Source organism: Trichechus manatus, unplaced genomic scaffold, assembly GCF_000243295.1.
Source record: "Trichechus manatus latirostris isolate Lorelei unplaced genomic scaffold, TriManLat1.0 scaffold00063, whole genome shotgun sequence".
NCBI classification, from domain to species: Eukaryota; Metazoa; Chordata; class Mammalia; order Sirenia; family Trichechidae; genus Trichechus; species Trichechus manatus.
The window spans coordinates 5,610,470-5,633,698 of record NW_004443999.1 but is presented as its reverse complement, the minus strand read 5'-3'; the positions used below and the strand labels follow the sequence as shown (position 1 = coordinate 5,633,698).

The 23,229-nt window shown below is 36.3% G+C and overlaps 1 protein-coding gene and 1 pseudogene across 15 annotated transcripts in view; one reads left to right on the top strand and one right to left on the bottom strand.

Moving 5' to 3' along the window:
* The window catches only part of TCF4 (transcription factor 4), a 391,702-nt gene that overhangs the window by 120,167 nt on the left and 248,306 nt on the right, over nucleotides 1-23,229 (top strand). For 14 of the 15 annotated variants that reach the window (XM_004379247.2, XM_023733972.1, XM_023733966.1 and 11 more), the window contains 2 exons: nucleotides 12,926-12,987; nucleotides 16,060-16,156. In XM_004379247.2, the coding sequence (XP_004379304.1) occupies nucleotides 12,926-12,987; nucleotides 16,060-16,156 (159 nt within the window). Of the gene's footprint in view, nucleotides 1-12,925; nucleotides 12,988-16,059; nucleotides 16,157-16,419; nucleotides 20,774-23,229 lie in introns of those variants that run through there. The other variant, XM_023733975.1, reaches the window with a different exon arrangement.
* LOC111821087 (peptidyl-prolyl cis-trans isomerase H pseudogene) lies at nucleotides 8,310-11,500 on the bottom strand (annotated as a pseudogene).

Sequence of the window (23,229 nt, the reverse complement as noted above, 5' to 3'; positions counted from 1 at the left end):
TGTGGTCTGTGAGTTGTGTGTGGCTCTTGCAACGAATTATTGAACCTAGCAGAGAAGTAGAGTGCTGTGGGAGGGACAGTTGTCAGAACTGGTAAAAAGTTGGAGGTTCGAGGTATGTTTGATCCTCCGCCTCATAGCAGTCAGCCTTGGGCTGTTGATCTTGGTTCTCCTACCCCCTTGCAGAGTTAGAGGAGGTCAAACGCCTCTACCACATCATTATTACAACCCCCAAATGCTTTAGAAATAGTAAATAATATAGTTTTAACTGCATTGTAATGAAAAAAAAAAATAATTAAAAACAAAAAAGTAGAATAGATATAGGAAGAATTTAAAACTATATAGTTTCCTTGATTCCAACCCTTGATCTTTTCTTCATTAGTTCTCTGGTGGGACCAGGGATTCTGTGTTTTTTTGTTTTTTTTTTTTAAAGTAAGGTTCCTCAGGAGGCTTTGATAGTCAGCCCTGCTTGAGAATCCGTATCGTAGATTGTTATCCTTTCAGAAGGAATTGCTAGAATCATCTGAGATTGGTCCCCTGTCAGTATAGAAGTGGTAGAAACTCACTCAAAATTGGAAAAAAAAGGCAAAGATTGATTTTGTTTAGTTTTAGGATTTGAACATAGTATAATATTGTGGTCCTCTTTGTGGGTTATAGCCTAGTCATAGCAGCCTACAGTTAACCAGACGACTCGGCATTGTTCATACACCACAAAAATTAAACATTTCGCTTCAGTTCATTCTCTCACAATTCTAATTAATGACAGTGTACTGTATGGAGTATCAGACTGTAAATTTAGGCAAAATGCATCCTGTTGAGCCCATGGAGTAAAACGAGATTTTCCCGATTACAATTTCACTTCTGTAAAATATTTCAAATTCATTTTTAATGGACTGCTTTTCTTCAGATACAAGCAGAGGTAGATTTATAAAACTGTAAATAGTTTATGCGTTTTTTTACGGATTTCCATTACATGTGTTTTATACTGATTTACCTCTTTTTAATTGTACCAGAGATAAAGAATTAGTAGTTTAAAACAGTAGGAACTACATGTTCTGCTGTGATCAAGGAATTAGATAATCTGGCTTGTTTGCTTAAGGGTTCTGTATCTTGAGACTTTTATAGGGCAGTATTAAAGCTCTGAGCCTTCTTATTATGCCAATACCCAGAAGATTGCTTTAATGAGAAGTAAAGGGCCTTTTTCCAATTACAAGGGAATAACTGTATTAAGTTCCTGTGTTATGTCAACCTGCTTTGATTTGATTACTCTGAAAGAAATGGATTTATCTGTCAGTGTTACTTAATTAAGCCTTCTCATTGATGTTTTGCAGAGTAATATAGTGTGGTTTGTACATTTGAGCCCAAATACAAAGAAAATTGGCCTAAAACTAAGACATGACCCCTGAAGATAACATGGGAGATTGATTGCTTGTCATTGCTAGGTCATAGGCTGCAGTGTTAAACACAGGTGGAAGGACTGGGATGTGGAAAAGCTAAAATTAAAGTCAGTTTATGGCAGTGATTATTTTAAGCAAAAGTGGATGTACTAGAAAACTGTATTTTAGGGAAGACTTTTGAACACTTAGAACTGTTGGCTTCATCAATATTAGTCAAGCATCTGGAATAGGGGATACAAGGAAAAGAGAATAGAAGAAACAGGAGAACTAGACTTTGTTCAGGTATGAAAGGGAATAGAAGAAATAAAGAAAAAAGCAAGGGGAACGGATGCCGTTTGGGAGAAGTGGATCATTGTGGTTATACAGCGCAATTACAGCCTACAAATATTTCAGTTAAGCCAGCCTGCCCCTTCCAAGCTTCACAAATGGCACCCCAGGGAGGAGAGGGATATAGGGAAGAAAAGAGGAAAAGATAAAACTGTTATGTGTTTCATCTTGATTCTTTATTTTCCCTGTTGGGATACACTTAATAAATTATTTATCAAATAGGCATTTTAAATACCAATTTGTATTTAAGTCTTTATAATGTTATGGATTTTGCCAATAAAAATTACATGTATGATTTGAAAAATTCATGTATAATTTACATGTGCAGATTATCAGAGTTATATATTCTATTATATTGGGAAATGAAACATATTCTTAAATTTATTCCTCTGTAGTGCAACATTTGTTTTCTAAAATATCTCCCTTGTATTTCTCACGCCTTGTGATGTATATTTGTAAATATATCTTTAAAAGGAACCAAACCCTAATTAAAAAGTTCTCCAAGTTATTTTCATTTAATGAACTATATTAGAGTCACATGGTATATAGGTTTTTTTTCTCCAAGTCTTCAGATAAAGCAGTTTTCGTCCAATTGTTAGTCCCACCTGATATGAAATAAGTTTACTCCCCAAGCACATTATCTTAGTCAGACTGATTTTTTAAGTACTTTTAGACTCCTCACATTTTAAAAAGTGAAAGTGGGCATGTACAATTTACATGATTGTACTCTTGCTTCAGTTATTCATAGTTGTTCTTGTTTCTGGGCTCTTGCTTAGAAAGATGGGATCCCTAAAGGACTAACTTTTCTTCAAGACGAAGACCTGTCTGGATAGTTGCAACAATTTGAAATGGAAAGTTTCTAAATATCTCTCTATATTCAAGTTCAGTTATTAAAGTTAGAATATCATTAAGTTTAGATTATCATTGACAGATTATATGGATTAATACAAAGGCTGCTAGGTTACTTTTGTCCTAGTTTCCTAACAACTGTCCACTCACCTCAAGTTTTCAAGAAGATTTCTGAGTTTCAGAATAAGGAATTACTACTGGCATTTTTATAACACAATAGTTAGGCATTTCATCTTGTTACTTTCATGTCACCTCAATTTCATATTGTTTGAAAATGCTTTTCTTGTTTATAGTACTGTTAAATAGACTTAACTCTGTATTTTAAGTATCTAAGATTATTTAGTGTTCATTTTGGAAATAGTTTATTTTGAACTTAAGGAAAACAATATTGTTTTAAACAATGTTTTAAAGGACACATTAATGCAAATTTTAGTTGAAGTTTAATAAAGGCTAAAATCTTGCAATAATTTCCTTTTGAACATTTTTTCCCCTGCTTTACTTTCCCACCAGTATTTCTACATTTTACCTTTACTTATACAATTGGTATATGTGAGAAATGTGAGATCATCCCATGCTTGACCGTTGAGGTTTCATATTTATTTGATAAGGAAATCGACTAGCTCAGAGAGTACCAGAGTTGATGGCAGTGATGTACTGGGAAGGGAAAGCCTAGGTCTTCATTCTTTATATGTGAAGTATCTTATTTTTCCATGGAAAGCATCACCACAACCCCATCCTTTGCCCATCAGATTTGGGAAGTGCTGGAAGTTCTCTCATCAGTGCTCAGATCATTCATTATGCAGCATATCTTTGTTTCTTATATGAACAGAAAGAAGCGATCATGGTTGTGTGGACATTGTCTATCAATATTTGAAGCTCCTCAACTCTCCCTGTGTCTGTAGGAGTACTCAAATTTAACTTCAGATTACTCTACTTAAAGCTCTTATTACACTGGGTGCTAATGAAAATGTGCACATCCTTAGCACGCTCTTTGCTGATGAAATATTTTGAACTCTAAATTCATCTGGCACTGACGGAGAGCATATGCCATCTCAGTTTGTGTGGAGGGCTCAGCCAAGGGTTCTTCCTGGACTAGGAAATTAGTAGGAGCCACAGATGTACGCAGTCTGTGAGTCTCCATAATGGTATGGAGGATATTTAATAGTGTCTGTTGTTGCAGGGAGAAGGATTTGAGGCAGTGTAGACTTCAGCTTGTTTCAGAGTGATTATCTTTCCAGGAAGAACTTAACAACCTCATTCTCTAAACACATTCTTAATGCGTAGAGCTTTCATCAGGAATTCAGTATATTTCTACAAGAGGAGGAATTTGTAGGCTCTTACAGTAATGCAAAATACCTCTTTGGTTGTTCCTTTGGCTTCATGGAACTCTAGGGCCCTGTGTGTTTGGCATGATCTGGTGTCTGAGTATGGAAAGGACCCGTGTACAACTCTAATTACCTTAAACCAACAGAATCAGGTAACTCTCATACTTATTTACTTAAAATGTAAGTTAAACTCACATAATATTTAGTCTGTGTCATTAGCTTGTGCCTTGGGTCCACATACAAAACTTTGACAGTGTATCATTTATAGTAGTTATAAATGGTGAGATGGAAAGAATATTGTAAAGGTAAACTAAGTCACTGGACAAATCTAATGCTTACTGAATTCTTACTCTGGATTGTACAAAAAAAAGGTTACGGAGAAGATGAGATTTGTTTCATTGGCTGTTTCAAGATTGAGGAGAATATTTAATCATTTCTGACCTGTTCCGCAAAACTAGGAGTCATAAGAATATGAGACTCCGATTTTCTTGAATAAATCACAATTTTACATATTGTATGTGTTTTGATTGTCATAGCTATTGGAGAGTATTGGGAAATTAGCCATTCATGGTAGGTAGCATTTATTGAGTATTTGCTATGAGCCATGTATTCCCCACTAAGTGTTTAACATGTTAATTAACCAATTCACCTCAACAACAACCCCTTAAGGTTGGAAATACTATTATCTCCTTTCATAGGGGTGAAAACCAAGGCAGAGAAGTTAATAACTTGCTCAGCGTACACAGTTACTAAGTATGGGGGTCAGAGAACGAACCAAGTCATTTGGCTCTCAGGGGAGAAACTTAAACACTACCCTAATCTTTTGGCTTTTAAATAACACTAGAATGGGAGTAAGGAGATCTGGGTTCTAGACCTTTCTCTGTCTGTCCTCAGACATGAAAACTAACCTCTTTGCCCAGTTGGTAATTTGCAAAATTTCCAGGGTCAGTTAGACAGTGTCTTAAGTCTCTTTCCAACTCTAAAATTTGTGTCTGACCTCATCTCCAAGTTAAATCACCTGAAATTGTTTTTGCTGTGCTTGCCTTCCCCTGGACTTTTCTGTACGTTTAAGGCAAATGCCTCCTGGGAATTCTTTGCACAAACTTTCTGGGTACAATCGTTTATTCTTCTCCCCCTTTCTCTAAGTGAGAAGAGTTGCCCTCTTTGCTTCTCATTTGAGCCTGTCCCTCTTGTATAATTGTCACATGACACTAATTATCAACTCTAATTAAATTTTTCCTAAATCTTCATTTCCAGTCTTAACCCTTTCTCAAAAGAAATTTCTCAATCTCCTACCTCTAACTGGCTGCTCAGCATTGTCACTGTAATCTCAAGCCTATTTAAAATCACACTCCCTGAGACTCAGTCAACTTGGTTTTGTTTCACATTCATCTTTTTATTAAAATAGCCATAACCATAGTATAGGCACCATCATTCCTAAATCATTTCCACTGTCTCCCAGCTCTCTCCCCTTCCTCACAAGGAGGCTTCACTTAGTTAACAGTTTGATCTTCCTATGGCACTAATTTGATTTTGTCAAGCTCCTGCTCAGAAACCACCAATGGCTTCCCACTGCCTTCTGAATGAAATCTAAACCTTTACTTTGGTATTTAAGACCCCAAGTTTGTTTCCCACTACTCTTCATGAACTTTCTGATTCATTCATGCTTGTCTGTTTGTTTTCTTGTTAACAGACCAAGTGTATTCCTTTCTTTTTATATATTTAGGATTATAGCTTTCTGTTCAGGCTACCAACAATTCCTTATTCTGCAATACACCCCCCACCCACTCCGGGGGAAAAAAAAAAAAAAGCCCAACCACCTGCACTCCTGAAACAGTTCCTAAAATACCTCTGTGGACCATTATGGCTTGGGAGAATGGTTTAAAAATCACCAATTTTGCCCAATCTTTCATCTTAATTTTGGTTATCGTAACTTTCGTTTTTAGAAGTTTTATTTGATTCTTTTTCAAATCTGCTGGGTCTCGCTTTCTGGTTTCCTATTCCTTGTAGATACATTCTAATCTTGCCTTTTATTTCATTAAACGTAGTGAACAAAGTTGTTCTATAATCTCTGTCTGATAATTTTAATACCTAAAGTCTTTGAAGGTTGTTTGTTATTTCTTGCTCGTTTGGCTTTCTTTCCTTGTGTGATTGGTTGTTTTTGACTGTGTGCCGCTCACTGTCCTTGAAATATTTTTTTAATGAATACTAGGGTGAAGACACATGCATTCAGAGAGGATCTGAGGTTGTATGGACTAGGCGTCTGGGGCTCAACTAATCTAGGACCAGTTCAGTCTGAATTTAAGGTTTCTTTAGGGGGGAACCCAGAAAATGAAAGTTTGGCTTTGCAAATCTGTGCAAAGACCGTTCGTAATTTCTGTTCACGGGGCTGTCCCCAGTTCTGCCCAGTACCAAGGCAGCTCTCCTAGCAGTCCCTTATTTTCTGTCAGATAGCCCAATTTGAATGAGTCCTGAGTTTTCACTTCTGTTCCCCCTGACCCAGGAGGCCATTGAATGTTTTAGGTTGGCAGATGTCCTCAGCGCAAAAATGTCTTTTCTTCGTCTCTGTGTTCCAGTTTTCACTTCGATTTTGTTTGATAAATTCTTTGTAGCAAGCTGGCAAGATAGTAATGTCTTGTGTTGTATGTAAGTCTGTATTCTTTTGTGGAAGTAAGAGATGGTATAAGCTGACAGATAAATTCACTGTGCCTGTGGAAAAGTGACAGGAGGCAACATTTGAGCTGGTTAGGGAGAGAGATATAGGTTCTCACCAAGGAGACATTTATGGTGGTGGGGAAGAGCACTCACTGGCTTCAGCTCTGTCGTTTGCTTCCTAGCTCTGTCATTTACTGCTACCTTGGGGATTTATCCCATCTAAGCCTCATTTTTCTGATATATAAAATGGGGAATAATAGTAGTGTATTTAAAGTGCTTAGCACAGTGTCTGACACACATTTAAGCTCACTAAATGTTAGCTGTTATTTTTTGAGAGGTCAGGATGGTTTCAGCAGGGAAAATGGCAGGTACAAAAACATGGAGGTGTAAGAGTGTGCTATGTCCAAGTTTACCAGCAGGGAGTAAGGAATGGCAAAGTGTGTAGGCCACGTGCAGGGTTTATATAAAATGTGAGTCTTGGAAGAACATTGTAATGGGAGTGTGGATTGGATGTTGCTGAAGCCAGCAAGCGAGATAAGGACTTGAGATAGTGGAGTTAGAAAGGCTACGATCTGTGCTTTTGATAGGCAGTTGGTGGTGGTGTGGGGGATTCATTTGTTTTTTGTTCACAATAGAGTGGGCTGCTGGTTCTCAAATTCCTGTATGCCTGATAATTACCTGTGAACCTTGTTTAAAACACAGTTTTCTTGGTTCCGCCCACAGAGACCCAGATTGAACTGAGCATACCAGGTTGATTCAGATGTGGGTGGTCCCTGGATGCACTTTGAGATGCTCTGGAATAGTTATTGAGGAAATGCTTGCTAACTAACTGACAGGTCTGATGAAGCTCAGTGGGATGGAAGTTGGAAATAAATAACTTAAAAGTAACATGTTTACGTTCATTATGAATTTCAATTATGCACACTATACTTTGTCCCCTCTTGCTATGGATCAATGAGCAGCAGTTATATAGATATGTTTTCAAAGATAAAATATAATTAGAACTCATACGATTGTTGTGTTTGATTTGGGAGCGCTAGCAGTGTGTCCTCATCCTCTAGATCTAGCAGGAGGCCAAGGGAAAGAAAAGCCTGTTACAGAGAGAGCTATAAAAGGGAGGAAGCAGAAAGGAAGGTGCAGCAGCATGAGGTCAGGAAATGAGGAAGATGGAAATGGGAAAGGATGGGAAAAGAGCAGTCAGACCTCATTGGTTGGGAATCTATTTGTGAAGGAACCCAGCCAGTATTTAACCTGTTTTTGAAAAAGCTAGACTTCTAGCATTTTTAATTAGTGGATTGCTCGCTTTTGAAATTGCCCAGTTGGGAATACTCAAGTTTTGATGTGTTTTATCTGCCTGCTAATTAGCAGCCTGCCTAGTTGATCATCAGTTTTCTCTTTATTCTGTAGACAGAAGATGTACATGAAGGTCTCTTAAAACATTCTAGCTCAAGCCTGGGTTAAAATGTATAAGACACTGTATTTAGTAAGAGTTCTTGCTAAATTATAAATCAAATTTCAGTACATTTTTTTCTCCAACTCAGTTCTTCCTTTTTGCTCTTTAATACAATTTTCCCTATAGCACATGGTTTTTCACCCTCAGCACCGTTGACATTTGGGCCTGGATAAATTTTTGTTGTGGGAGCTGTCCCTATGTGTTGTAGTATGTTTAACAGCATCCCTGTCCTCTACCAACTCAATGTCAATACCAAAAAAAAAAAAAAAAAAAAAAAATCCAGTTGCCCTTGAGTTGACTCCGACTCATGATGACCCCATGTATAGCACTCCCCAAAAATGTCTTCAGACATTGTGGAATGTCCCATGGGGCCAGAATCTTTCTGGATGAGAACCTCTGGCCTTTCCTCCTTGTCTCTCTTACTTTTCATGTTGAAAAATCCTGTTTTAACACTGAAAAGGAAAAATGAGTCTCAACAGTATTAAGTCTTAGGGTAACTACAGGCCTTCTAATCTGTTCCTTAATGACTTTTGGCCCGATGTAATGAGAAACCTTTCAAATTAATCCAAACTGATAGGCTTCAGGTGAAAAAAAATCAAGCTGTGTCAGACTTCTGAAAACTTGGGGTAGTTGAGAGATTTTTCTATTTATACTTCTTTTTAATTAAAATATTTCATTTTTGGTTAAGGAGAAGTAGAACCGCGTAGGCTACACATCTCATTTGTGTGAGCATCCTTAGTAACTTCTCAGTGGCCTTCAGTTAGGTGTACACAGGGTAGGCCGTTAGGTGGTTTAACAGCAGATTCTGGAAGAGGATTACATCTTCTGTCCAGACAGCCTTGATGTACTCCCCAGAACTTCCTTGACGTGACTTAAAGCTCACAGTGGATTGATTTTTTTTTTTTTTTTGAGGTAGTAACAACATTCTTAAATGAGATAAAATATAAAAGCCATAAAAGACTGGTAATTTGGACCTCTTCAGAATTTAAAACTTGTCTGACAAAGGATATCACCAAAGTTAAGATAAGCAACATATTGCCAATTTTTCTTAAATTATATTCTGGAGAAAACAGTCACAACATATAAAATAATGAATTAGTACTCATAACTACTTCAAACCATTAAGAAAAAAATCTAGCACCTGAAAAGAAAAATGAGCAAACGATATAGACAGCATGGCCAATAAACATATGCAAATATGCTCAACCTTCTTAGAAATCAGGATATTATAAATTACAACAATCAATGCCATTTTTTACCTGAATGGCTAAAAAAATTTTTTTTGCTCATACATTTTATATTGATATAATTATACTAGCATATTATATTGATAACATCAAGAGGAAATAATACTTTCACATGGGAAAATGAACTGGTATCACCCTTAGAAGTACAATTTAAAAGTAGTTATTAAAATGAAAAATGCATATACCCTTTGACCCAGTAATTCTACTTCTATAGATACATTTGCATATTTACAAAAAGAAGCAAGTTTATTTTACTGTAACGTTGTTTGTAATAATAAAGAACCAACAATCAAAAGGTAAAATAAACTACAAAAAAACTGTATGATAGAAATACCTTATGGAATATTATATAGCAGTTAAAAAAATACAAGGTAGTTTTATATGAACTGAGAAGGAAAAGCGTTTAAGACATAATGCCAAATGGAGGGGAAAAAAAAGATGAATACAATGTAATATCATTTACATAAAACAAAACTTCCAGAACTAGATAGACAAAGAAAAGGTCCTGAAGGACATTTATGAAACTGATAGAGAAGTTTACCTCTGGGGAGAAGAGTGGGATGTTGCCAAGGGGACTTCCCTTTATCTGTTCTGTGTGAAAATTTTCACAGTGAGATTGTATTATATTGTGTAATTAAAAAATAAACAACCAAATTAAATATATAAATCTTGATTGGATCATGTTTGTTTGTTTTTTTCTTAAAAGCTATAAAAGTTATTTGGGGAGCAAAGGCAAATTTGAACATGTACTATATACTAGATGATAATATTGTAAAATAAGGATATTCTTATTTTTAGAAGTTGCTTGCTGAAGTATTTAGGGATGAAGTGTCAAGAAGTCTTCAACTTTCAAATGAGGAAGGAAGGAAGGAAAGGAGAGGAAGGGAGGGAGGGAGGAAGAGGGAGAAGGTATGAAGGAAAGAAAAATAAATGTCAAGGAAAATAATAACACAAGAAGTTAATAATTGGTGAAGCTAGGTGAAAGGTATTTGGGTGTTCAGTATACTAGTCTCCCAAGTTTTCTGTGGGTTTGAAAGCTAAAAAAAAAGAAAGAAAAGAAAAACCAAACACCAACACTCCTCACCTAGATGAGAGTGATCAATTTCTCCCCTAAACTCCTATAACAATTAGCAATGTCACTCTTATTACTAGTGATCACCTCAGAGAATGCATCTTATTCCCCACAAGCTCCTGAAAGGTTGAGACATCTTTCAGTTCTTTCCCCCTCCCTGCTCCATGCCTACTTAGCATGCCTACCACATAGCAGGCAGAGGCAAGTATGGTTGGGAAGTGAGTCCATATGGGCTGAGAAATATGTGACATTCACCTGTGAGGTTGGCAAATACAAAATCAGGGTCTGGGATTACATCATTAGTTCTGATAAGAGGCGTGATGGGTGTATCAGTCTCCTGGCTGCCCAGGCTGGTCCTAGCAGGGAGTCACCCAAAGCTCGAGCCAGATCTTCCTAGTGGGACCACTGAATGGAACTATGGTTGAGACTGCTGTCAAACTGCCAGAGTGGTCTTCAGGTCGACGCTTTGTAAATTACAAAATGGTAGAAAAACAAAGTGCTCTCAGGTGCGTTTCTCTTTTGATCCTTACAATAACCCTGATTCAGTCTTGGTCTGGGCTGCATCTCCCCATGCTGTGAGATCACCACAGGCAGCTTGGGCTTATTGTTGGGACCAGTGGGAACATTCTTGATTTTTCTCATCACTAGAAGCATCAGTGATTTTTCCAACCACCACATGCTTCCCGTCCAGCCAATCACACGTAGAACAGGTGATGAAGAACCGCCAGCCATGTGTACTGGGACCACTGTTTGCCATGGAAAGCAGGCCTGGTGCTGAGTGTCTTAGTTTAAAATTTTCGTCTGCAAATGGTCCTTGGTAAATACTGGCGACTCCAGTGCCAGCTCCATTAACAAAATCTCCACCCTGGATCATGAAATCCTTTATGGCCCTGTAGAAGGTGCTCCTTTTGTATCCTATTGGTACCGCATCTTTCCTGAATTCTCCTGTGCAGAACTGCCTAAAGTTCTCGGCTGTTCTAGGCACGACGTCTGCAAAGAGCTCGATCTTCATGCGGCCAACTTCCTGGCCGCCAATGCTGATACCAAAAAACACCACGGGGTTGACAGGGCTTGAATTTGCCACCGCCATGACTTTGACCTGGAAGCAGAAAGCCAGTGTATTGATTTTAATTGTCCATAGGGAACATCTGTTTGTGGTTGGATTATCTTCTGTAGTAGCAACTAGAAGGAACTAAACTATTGTTTGTTAAAATTAAAAAAAAAAAAAAAAATCAAGTTTAATGGCAATAGTTGCTTTTTGTTGTTGTTGCTATTCTATCTCCTGAGATATCTAAAACACCATGTACTCCACTGTGCCCAAAAATAAATCAGTTAATTATACTACGATGATTACTTCTGCTGGTAATAAAATAGCAGTAATGAAAGGAATGACAGTAGTGCATTAAGAGAATAAACAGTATCACTGAAATGTTAGGAAACACAATCAATGGGATTATGTCTCCTGAACCGAAGCTTCACACCTCCTCCTCCGTTTCTGTCAGAGGAAGGTTTTGATGGCCGTCTGTTATCAGCCGTGATCAAAATAATAGAACAGTGAAACTTTTATACTTATAAAGGGCCTTTCATCAAAAATCTCAGTGCCATCCCTAAATATAGAGTGACTGATCTTTAAAACACTTCAGTGTTTTAAGCAATTAATATGGCAACTTAGCTGTTACAGTCTTCATCCTGAGTATTTGTCACTCGAGGCACTTACTTAGCTTTTAGCTTTTAGTAACGTGCTCAGCGTTGGAACTTGGCTGGTACGGAGTTTAGAAGCATCCCGTCTTTCTAGTGGTTCATGTAGGTCTTCTCAGCATCATTTATCAAAATAAAGCTTGGCTTTGTAATTTAATAAGTTTTATTTCCAGACCTTGAAGTGCAGATTAGGGATTGTAGGCCAAGTGGTATGTCTTGTTAAAAAAAAAAACTAATAATAATAAAAATTAAAAAATACAAGTATGTGTTTGTATTTATGTATATGTGTATATATGTATGTGTATTATATCTACACACACATATACACATATATGCAGAACAATACTGTAGATGGTACAACCCAAAATAATCCTAATATTCCTGAAAGGTACTGGTGGAAATAGACTGTTGAATACTTTTTTGTCTCGTATTTTCTCTTGCATGTCTGTTGTGTGGTGTGATAAGCCTTGGCTAGAGAAGAAAAAGTACCTAAGCTTTATGGCAAGGATGCTGCTAGTGTTAGTATGTGTATTTACTTTAATATTTTTTTTGATACTAAGGTTGTATTGGTATATTTTTAAGCTTATTTTGTCCAAAGATTTTTTAATAAAACTTTTAAGTGCAGTTTCATGTCTATGAAAATTGAGGCTATGAAACACTGAAGGATGGAAGTAATTTTTATTTTCATACCTGTGGTTCCTGAGGGTCCAGTTCATTTCTGCTGTGAATTTAAATGAGTTAATTTAAGTAGATGGGTCAGAAGCCACTATCATCGTGGTAGTCTTGTGCCTGATTCTTAATTAAAGGCAACAGGAGATTAATTTGAAACAGTAATTTAAAAGTGCGTATACAAAAAAGAGAGAATTATTGGAAGAAAGCCTAAAGAACTTTTCTTTTGTCCCTAGATGTAGAAGACAGAAGTAGCTCAGGGTCCTGGGGGAATGGAGGACATCCAAGCCCGTCCAGGGTAAGTATATCTAATCTTTTTTCCCATAACCAGACATCCCACATGTGTAAATTGACAAACTGCATGTGAGTTTCACACACACACACGTGCGCGCGCGCGGCACAGAAATGCATGCATACTACGTTTAAATTAAAATCAGCTTGTCTTTGGAATCTTTGTTTCATTCTCTTATCTGATGCTGTTATTGAATTTGACACCTGTTCCACTTCTGCTAACCGGGAGATAAAATCCTTCATTAAATATTTGGCTTTACCTTTGCCAGTTATTGATCCAGTATTATGGAAAGTTTTTTTTTCTTGTAGATGACGTGACTTTAAAAAAATCTAATCTCCCTGTAACGTATTGGTGATAATAAGCTATTGAAAAATTTTATAGTATGAGATTCTGTCTTACCATACACTCTACATAATGAATCTTTGAGTTGATTTCGTTTCGTAAATACTTTATTTTCCCACCACTCGGGCCTTTGGGCACCAGTTGGGTTTATCCAGTTATTTGGTTTCAGAGTTTTGCTCTTCTTTTTCATGGTTTTCTTCCATGCATTGGTTGTTAGTTTGAGTGTAATGAGAAGACCATGGGAGTCTGGGGTGAGGGGAAGGAGTAGGCAATATGTGTTTTAGTTACATGACCTTGGCATGTCATTTCACCTCTTTGGTCCTCATTTTCTTAATTTGTAAAACGAAGAAGTAGAAGCAGAGGATCTTTCATGTTCCTTCCAACTTAAATATGTATGATTTTATATATAACATGTCTTTCACGGAACCATTTCTAGACCTTCCAAAATCCATGTCAGCTTTCATTATATACATCTAATGCCCCAAATTAAAAGTAGACTGCTGCGATCTGGATGAATCGTTCTGCAGGGATGGTAACATTTTACTCTGAGGATTCACATTAATTTGCGGTGGGGAGAGGTCTCTATTTTGGCATAAGAGGCAGGAAAAGTAATCGGGCTGTCAGAAGGAGAACATTTCAGCAAGTCGTGGTTATACATTTCCACCTGTCCTTTGGCATTGTGATCCTCACTCCAGTCTGCAGTGTACAGCAGAGTCTCTAAGCTTACCAGTAACGTTGTTGAGCCCTTGCACCAGCTGTCGAGTTTGACATTCTAATGCATTATATGGATGGTTTGAGGATATCTTTCCTCCTCCTCATGTTACAGTCTGCACTTGCAGAAATAAATCCATTCCTCTTGACAGCAAGTGTAGGAGATGACAGAACTTCTCTTTATTGTTAGTTCATTCAGATTTACTTAATTTCTTAGGATGTCTCAGTCAGATACAGTCATAGTAGTTATAGTTGTGTTCCTTAGAACAAGGTCCATTTAGAATCATCCTGGATTTTTAAATGTAGTTTTCATTAACTGTTCCTCTTAAGAAATAGCTTGGTGAATCATTTTGAATGAATACATTATAAATTATATTTTCTAAATCTAGGGAGTTCGTTTGGGACAGATTATTTGTGGTAGACAGGTACTTGGACAACTTTGCTGTCTTTCTTTCCTCATTTGTAAAATGGTATGCCATCTACCTTGTGGCTGAGGGTTAAATTAGCTAATGAATATTACACTTTTAGTACAGTATCTTGAATAAAGATACTTAATAAATAATGATCAATGTTGTGCAATGCCTGGTATAGAATGGCCGAGTGTAAAACACATAGTGTATTTAAAATGTGGCATATTTTTGTGTCAACGTATTGGCAGATAGTGCTCTCATTCATGTTTTTATAAATGAGGAAAGGTTGGGGTTGTTTGGGGGAAAGTGAGGTTGTTTGTCTGTAAGGTTCCAGTCATCCTCTAGTGAGGTGACATGCGTTTTCATTGTTCATACAGTATCCAAATTTTTTTGTCTGTGTGTGGGCAGATTCTGCCCTTTGGCTAATATGCCAACTGACACCGCTAAGTAAATTTGACTTAGACTTTATGGGCATTGCAACCAGCTGAGCAGAATGACTTTTTTTTGGTCATTTTTATGCATCTTAGTAGACTGAAATTTGTACCATATAATAACGGTGATTTTAAGTCTTTCCTATGTATTAACCAAATTCCTCCATTCAAACTAAGTGACGAGACAGCTTTAAAGTATTGCTTTAATTTTAAGTTCCCATTAAAGTGATGAGATAATCCTAATAATGAAAAAATTCTGCCAAAAATTAATGTCTGCCTTAAAACTGTTTTTTGTGGCATAGTTTGTTCAAAATTAGACATACTAATTTATGCCAACTAAAGTTTTGATATTCTTTTGTAGTTATATTGGAATATTCATAATATTCTCATGTATCAATTACTTATGGAATAATTCAGTTAATTCTTTTGCAACCCACGGCGGTAGCTATACCAAAACATTGAAATTTTAATATCATAAAACCAAATGTTGTTTAAATGACTGTGCTTTGGTTTTTCAGAAGAGATTCATTACAGGCTATGGGCAATTTTTCTTTATAGCACACTTCTACATTTTTAAAAATAAAGTTGACTTATCAAAATAATTTTTTTATTGTGGTAAAAATATATATAACAAAACATTTGCCAATCCAATATTTTCTGCATATACAATTCAGTGATATGTTGTGCAACCATCACCACTATCCGTTTCCAAATTATTTCACCATTATTAACAGAAACTCAGTGCCATTAACGGTAAGACTCCCTCTTATCCACTTCCCGCCATCTGTGGTAGCCACTAATAAAATTTGGTCTCTATACATTTGCCTATTTCATGTAAGTGAGATCATACAAAAATAATAACTTTGCATATTTGTAAAATACTTTACATGCATCTGATACTTTATATGCATTGTTTCATTTAATCATATCACAAACTTCATGAAGTTGGTACTATTATTATCATTCCCAAGATTTCATTGCTATTATAAGGAAAATTTAAACTTTGCAGACTCTGGAGACCTCTTTCTCTCTATACCTGTGAAGACATAGGTTCTTTATAGTGGGTTTCCAGTGCAGGAATGATGGACTCCAGATTTGGGTGGGAGAGAATTCATAGTAGGGGTATGTTTGCATGCTGAGTTATTAACGTGAAATGAAAACTTACTCTGTTCTTCCATTTACAGAACTATGGAGATGGGACTCCTTATGATCACATGACCAGCAGGGACCTTGGGTCACACGACAATCTCTCTCCACCTTTTGTCAATTCCAGAATACAAAGTAAGATTGATTTTAAATTAACATGTACCTTTGAAGGCTTATGTTTTACTGTGGAAGGAAAAGTAGATGCCTCAGACAAAGTTAAAGGTTCTTGTTTTAGGATGTTGGTTCTTTTGACATTGTACTATAGTGTTTTTAAATTGCAGAAAAATACTGCCAGGCCATGCTTGGTAAGAGCACATAAAAGGACTAAGTTTTACAACTGTGTAGAATTAAATACTTTGAATGATACTGAATCTACATGGAAATTTTACCTTTCTTAGACATAAACCACTCGTTCCAGTTTCAACATTGCAGTCATAGTTTTCTAAGCTAAAATTGGTGAAGTCAAAGTGGTGAATGCTTAAAATAAAGATATCATTTTAGTCTTGTCAATTGGCTATAATATATAGTCAGTATTAGCTCTGAGTTTTTATTGAAGAAGTTATGAAAATGTATTAATGGGCTTAGTATGCTTAAATCAGAGTCATGTGTTCCAGTTGAATTGTAAAATATCACTGTGTATTGATCACGGCGTGAACCGCAGCACTGATGATCTAGGCAGACACTATCCTGCTTCACTTACATGTAGTTTGAGGCACTCTGCAAGTTTCCAGCACGCCCTTCATATGGGTGCCCTTAGCATATTTTTATGCTTTTGACTACCCTACAGGGATATTTAACAGCAGCAACCCAAGAATGAAAAGGTAATTCATAATAATTTAAATGGTCCCAATAGCTAGTTACTCTATTTGTGATAAAAAAATGATCTTTGCTCTACTAAATGTGTGTTTTTAACAATATTAGTAAATTTCTCAACCTGGCCAAATTCTATCGCAAATCTGTCAATAAACGAAGTTAAATGTCTTGGCACAAGCTATTGGACTCCATGGAAAACATGCAGCCATAATTACATCATTCGGAAACCATAATTGCAAATGCTTCTAAAGAATGCCCTGATTTTCAAGCTATGGAAGCTATACCAATTATTTAAGATGTAGCTGCCCTTGAAGCTCAGTCTTTTATTTTTAAGTAAACAGGAAATCCATTTAAAGGAATTTCAGATGTTTAAAACAAAATAGTCGAAGCAGGGAAATATTATCAATTTAGTTTTAATGGATAACATCATATAATTGTGCCTTTTATTGTCATCCCAACTCTAAGAATCAGGAAGTTGTGTATGGTCATGGGTTGTTCTTCTATTTGTGCTCTTTTTGACTTTAAAATGGTAAATTACGTAGTTTTAACGTAAGTAAAACAAGAACCCAAATTCTCTCTCAGTTGTTGATAGGGTAGGGCAGCAAGTTTTCCGTTTTCAGGGTATCCAAATACAGATAACTAGATATGTTTGTCAACCTAGATTTTAAAGAGCACTTTAGACTCTTCAGTGACAGTAGTAATTACTTTAATTCTAACACCATTGCTTTTCTGTTCATCCTCTTCCAACTTCATAAAATAGAAAACATTTTGAAAATAGTAGTCTTGAGAATTAGCACCTAAGGGGTATGTTGAAGAACTTAGAAGATTCTAACACTATCCTCTGAGGAGCTGATGTAAGTAAAATAGAATAAATACATTGCTACTCAGTTTTAGAGGTTTGTGTTAATATGTGAGAAAACAAGTCTTACTCTAGAGGGCAACTTGATAAATTAAATATTACAGCAATACAAACATATTAAGTAGTTGTTCATGTTTCCTCATTGGCGAGTGTTTTACAAACCAAATAACTTTTTTCAATTCAAATAGTATTTAAAATATAAGCGGACTGAGAGTCTAGAGTGCCGAGAGCTGACTCCTTTCACTTGGTTGTTGTTTAAGCTGAAAATCCATGTCAGCCTGGCTCTTTTGTCCTGACTGCCCTCCTTCCCATTAAACTCTTAAATATGGAGGCCAAGACAGTCTCCTGCATTGTGATAGGAAATGCTACTATGTCCACGAGGCTCCCACCCACTGTTTCCAGTGAAAGGACTTCTCTGTTTGATAAGCTGTCTGGTCTGAAACATGGCTCTTTATTGTTTACAAACTGCTACATTTTCCACCTCAAGCAGATTTTTGCACAGAAAAGAATTGTGCTTGGGCTAAATGGTTTATCTGACATTAACGGTGCGGTGTCAGACTCAGGTCAGGGAAGTCGCCCTGAGAGTGCGAGGGCATGGCGCAGTATACAAAAAAGGAAAAAAAGGCGAAAAAGACATTTAAATAAGTCTGAAATACCTCACACTTCTAGTATAGAGAAGAATTTTTAAAAGATATTTTTTGAGAACTGACGATGATGCTGTATTAAAAACTCTTCCCACTGCTGTAATTTCTCACATCCCAGCCGCCTTCTTGATTGAGGGCTAGATTCAGGGAACAAAGATTCTCACTGATTTTGCCCAAGCTGCTGTTTATTTAAAATGAAACCATTTTTAAGATGAGCCATGTTGGTGTTAGGTTTGCATCTTTACAAAGAAAAGATACGTTGTTTTCAAAAAATTAAGGATAATGTTAGTTTATAAATGGAGACAAAGACAAAATGGAATAAATCTATTAGTATAGCCAGGAATTTGAACTAGTGGAATATATGCTACATTTAAACTGTTCTTTCTGTCCAAACCCATATTCTATGTTATGACCATTGTGGAAGTTTTCCCTCTACCAGAAGAAGATACTAGACTTTACTGTAAGTTTTTGGCAACAGTCATCCATTCTCAGGATCCTTAACTGGTTCTCATTAAAAGTACAAAGGATTTCTTTGCCTTTCAAAGACTTTTTCTGCCCTGATGTCATATTATGGTAAAAGCTATAGCATCAGAAATAAATCAGCCACTTTATGGGACCAGATTCTCTATTGTCAAATCAGTCAAGCCTGTGACTGAATTAGGCGTCTGCCACAGAAATAAGTGACACTAATTTTACAGGAAAGAGTTATTAACTGCAGATGACCTGACTTTTTTTTCTTCTTTTTTTTTTTAGTAAACTGTTCACTTAGTGAGATTTTATTTTATTGTGAGGAAAGAAAAAAGTACTGAACCACTTTCCTTTGGGGAGTGAATTATTACTGTATATTTTGTTCTTTATAGCAGTATACTATTTTGAGGAAATGATACAGGCATTGCTAACGTATTTCCTCATACAAACTCTTATTATAGTAACAAACCCTTTTATTACATCTCTGAACTTTCAGAGTTCACATGAATGATTTTACGTAAATGTTATACAGTTTTTCTGATATAATACCTGTATTTGGCACTGGACTACAGTACCAATTTATTGTGTCTCTATTTCATTCTCTATTTATACAAAATTGGATATAATTTGTAAGAGAAATAATGTCTCCTTTAAATTATTTTTTTAGAAAATAAGCTTGTATATCTGAAAATATATACTACTAAATTGCTTGTGAATCCCTAAATTAAAAAATGAAAAAGAACACACACACACACACCTTGTATGCATGTGTATACACACACAGGCACATATTGTTGGAAGAATTAATAGCACTTCTTGGTTTATAAGGTGGCTTTACACTTTGAATTGCAGTCTGGAGTTATAGTTGCCACACAGAATTTTTGAAAGTTGATACTGTATAAATCCTTTTAAAAAGAACATAAGACAAATAAAAGAGCCAGCCCCTAAACTTGATTTTTTAAATAAATCGGTGTGAATGGCTTTTATTTATTTATTTATTGGGTGTAGGGAGTTCTGAAGGAGTTGAAAGATTAAAGTATTGAGTCATCCAACTGACTGCCTGTATTGACCATTTCTTGCATTCTCTTTCCTGCCATTTACTGAGTATTTACTCCTTGTTTTCCTTGGGTATACATAAGCCAGTTTGCATTTTCCTTTAGTTGAAATTCCATGTCGTGTTTTGTATCTGGAGAAAACAAGTCACTTCTTCCTTGTGACTACCCATGATTATCAGTGATAATGTACACTCACTCTGTCGGAAACTGGTTCTTTGCAGTTGTTAACAGCTTGATTAAATCTTTACAGGTGACCAGTTTGCAGCTTTCAGAATATGCTAATAGCACAAAGAGGGCAGGGTCTAAGTCTTGTATTTTTAAGAGGATTGTCTATATGCTATGGAATATTTTGAAAATCCTGGCAAGAACTATATGCAAAGAGTATGGATTTCTTTTTTAACATTTCTGTTTTTTTTTTTTCTTTGCCAAGTGTTAAACTTTTGCAGATAATTGTCCAAATATTTTTATAATGTTAGACAATCTATTTTCTAGCTAAAACTCTTTGAACTGAGGAAGTATCTAAGCATGCTTTTTCCTTCTATTGTTCCAGAGTCTTACTGAAAACCAGATTGTTTGAGGATAAGTATGCAAGTTGCCCAGTAAGATTGTATACAAGGGTTGGTAACTGAAGGATGTGAAAAGTGATACTTCTGTACAGTTGGGTGCAGCTTAGTTCAACATCAGCTGCTGTGTTTTCACATGTCCCATTGTGAGTGGTTCAGTTTCCTTACTGTGGTATTTTGTTCTAGTCTGACTAATGGGACTTTACCAGTGCACTAAATAATTCATGACCATACAGTAACCAGTTTTTGAACTAGCTCAGTAGAACATTTTACTGCAGGATCTGATTGAGGTTGCAGGCAGAACTGAAGAAAGCTGTTGGCTTAGAGGATGACCTTTGAATCTCATCTGGGTTAGTGGTTGATATTTTGATTTGGTTACTGTGGTCGTATTGTGACAGCTGCTGGCTCATTATAATTCAGTTCCACTGCTCAGTTTGCCTAGCAGGAATATTTAGGTTTGTATTACTTCAAAGTGTTTATGGCTACCCTGAGTTTAGCCCAGCATAAAGGTGAAGTGTTGTGAGCGCTTTCAAATCCCAGTGGCAGAGGAGGGTGCCACAGTCTTCTTATAAAACAGCAAGTGTGAGTTGGTGCGAAAGCTGCGAGTTTTTCTTTTCACTGTAAAACTGAAAATAAAAATACCCAATGAGGAGGTTCTTACTAGGAAAATTGTTTTAAAAACCTTAGCATGCAAAGGGAAAGCATGACCACAAAAAGAAACATAATTTGTTTTCAAAGCACCAGTAAGATTTAACTTGGCCTCTTGGCCGGACTTTTTTTTTTTTAACCTTGTGCAGGAAGGTAAAGACTAGAAAATAACAAAACCTGCAAAATGATGGCAATTATTTGATATTTGAGAGTGCCAGAGTGCAAATAATCTTGTATTAATTTCATGAATATCAAATTGTGAGTATGGATATCAGCTGTTGAAATTTTAGTTCACTTTTTAAATGTTCTGAAGTTAGATGATGTCTTAGTTACTTAGTGCTGTTACAACAGAAATGGAAACCCTGGTGGCATAGTGGTTAAGAGCTATGGCTGCTAACCAAAAGATCGGCAGTTTACATCTACCAGGTGCTCCTGGGAAACTACGGGGGCAGTTCTGCTCTGTCCTGTAGGGTCGCTATGAGTCAGAATCCACTTGATGGCAATGGGTTTGATTTTTTTTTTTGATAACAGAAATATTACAAGTGGGTGGCTTTAACAAATAAAAATTTATTTTCTCACAGTTTAGGAGGCTAGGAGTCTGAACTAAGGGTGCCAGCTTTAGGGGCAGGCTTTCTCTCTTCGTCAGCTTCAGAGGAAGGTCCTTGTTTCTTCTGAGCTTCTGCTCTTGGGCAGTCTTCATTTGGCTTGGCATCTCTCTTCCGTTGTGTCTGCTTCCTGCGTGCTTGTTTAATTTCTTTATATCTCAAAAGAGATTGATTCAAGGCACAGCCTACGCTAATCCTGTCTCATTAGCATAACAAAGACAACCCATTCCCAAATGGAATTATAACCACAGACATTGAGGTTAGGATTTATAATACATAATTTTGGGGGAACGCAATTCAGTCCGTAACAGATGGGGATATGCAGGCTGTTTGCAAGTTTGTTAGTTAATGATGCCTCTTTGTGCACTTTGTGTGTGTTTGTATGTTTTAATGACACTTTTAACTTGAGGTTTTCTCGATTTGTTCTGTTACCTGTGAGACTGATAAATGTGGTCAAGTGATAGAGAAGAAATCTTTAATAGTGTTCTTACTTGTTTTTACTTTTCTTTATTTGGGGATTTTTTAATTTTAATTGGTTAAATACACCAACATTTAGTGCGCAGCATTATTCCCAATAGCTAAAAGGTAGAAACAATCCAGGTGAACAGATGAATGGATAAACAACATACTATAGAATGGAATATTATTTAGCTATAAAGAGAAATGAAATTTTGATACATGCAACAATATGAATGAGACTGGAAAACATTATGCTGAGTGAAATAAGTCAGCTACAAAAGTACAAACCCTGTATGATCCACTTATGTGCAATATCTAGACTAGGCAAATGCGTAGAGACCACAGTAGATTAGTGGTTACCATGGGCATGGGGGAGGAGGGAAGGAGACTTATTTGTTTAATGGGTGTTCAGAGTTTCTGTTTGGGGTGATAAAAATGGATAGTCGTGATGGATGCACAACATGGTGGATGACATTAATGTCACTAAATTGTACATTTAAAAATGGTTAAAATGGGGCATTTTATGTTGTATGTATTTTACCTCAATAAAAAGTTTTAAGAAGTTTCCCAGAAATATTAACAAATAGGCTATTTTGAGTGTTATCACTAGTGATTTTATTAATTCTGATTATTGAGCCAAGGCTGGGAGTCAGAAAAAGTGAATTTTCTACTCTGTTTTGCTACAGCTGCCCATGGGTCTTCTGGCCAGCTCGTTTTCACGTCTTTAAATTAAGGGAGGAACAGACCTTTAGATGTTCTCTGAGACAATTTTCTCATCTAATGTTCCATTGATCTTTTAGGCATGCCATTTTATCCTTATACTGTATTTTCTGTTTAGAGATGTTTTATCATTCTTTCTAATCCATTCATCTCTATTTTATGATACCTTCAAGTTACTTTTGTAGTGATGTGTTTTTCAGACATAATTCTTTAAAGCCTGATTCAAATGGATGCTTCTTTTCTGCCTCAAATCATTGACCTGGGATAAAATAATAACTCATTAAGTTGTATCACCAGAAGAAAAGTGTTACACATAGGCCAATGCTTGAAACAGAATTTAGGACTTCAGTAAATGACTGTTGAATGATTTAATC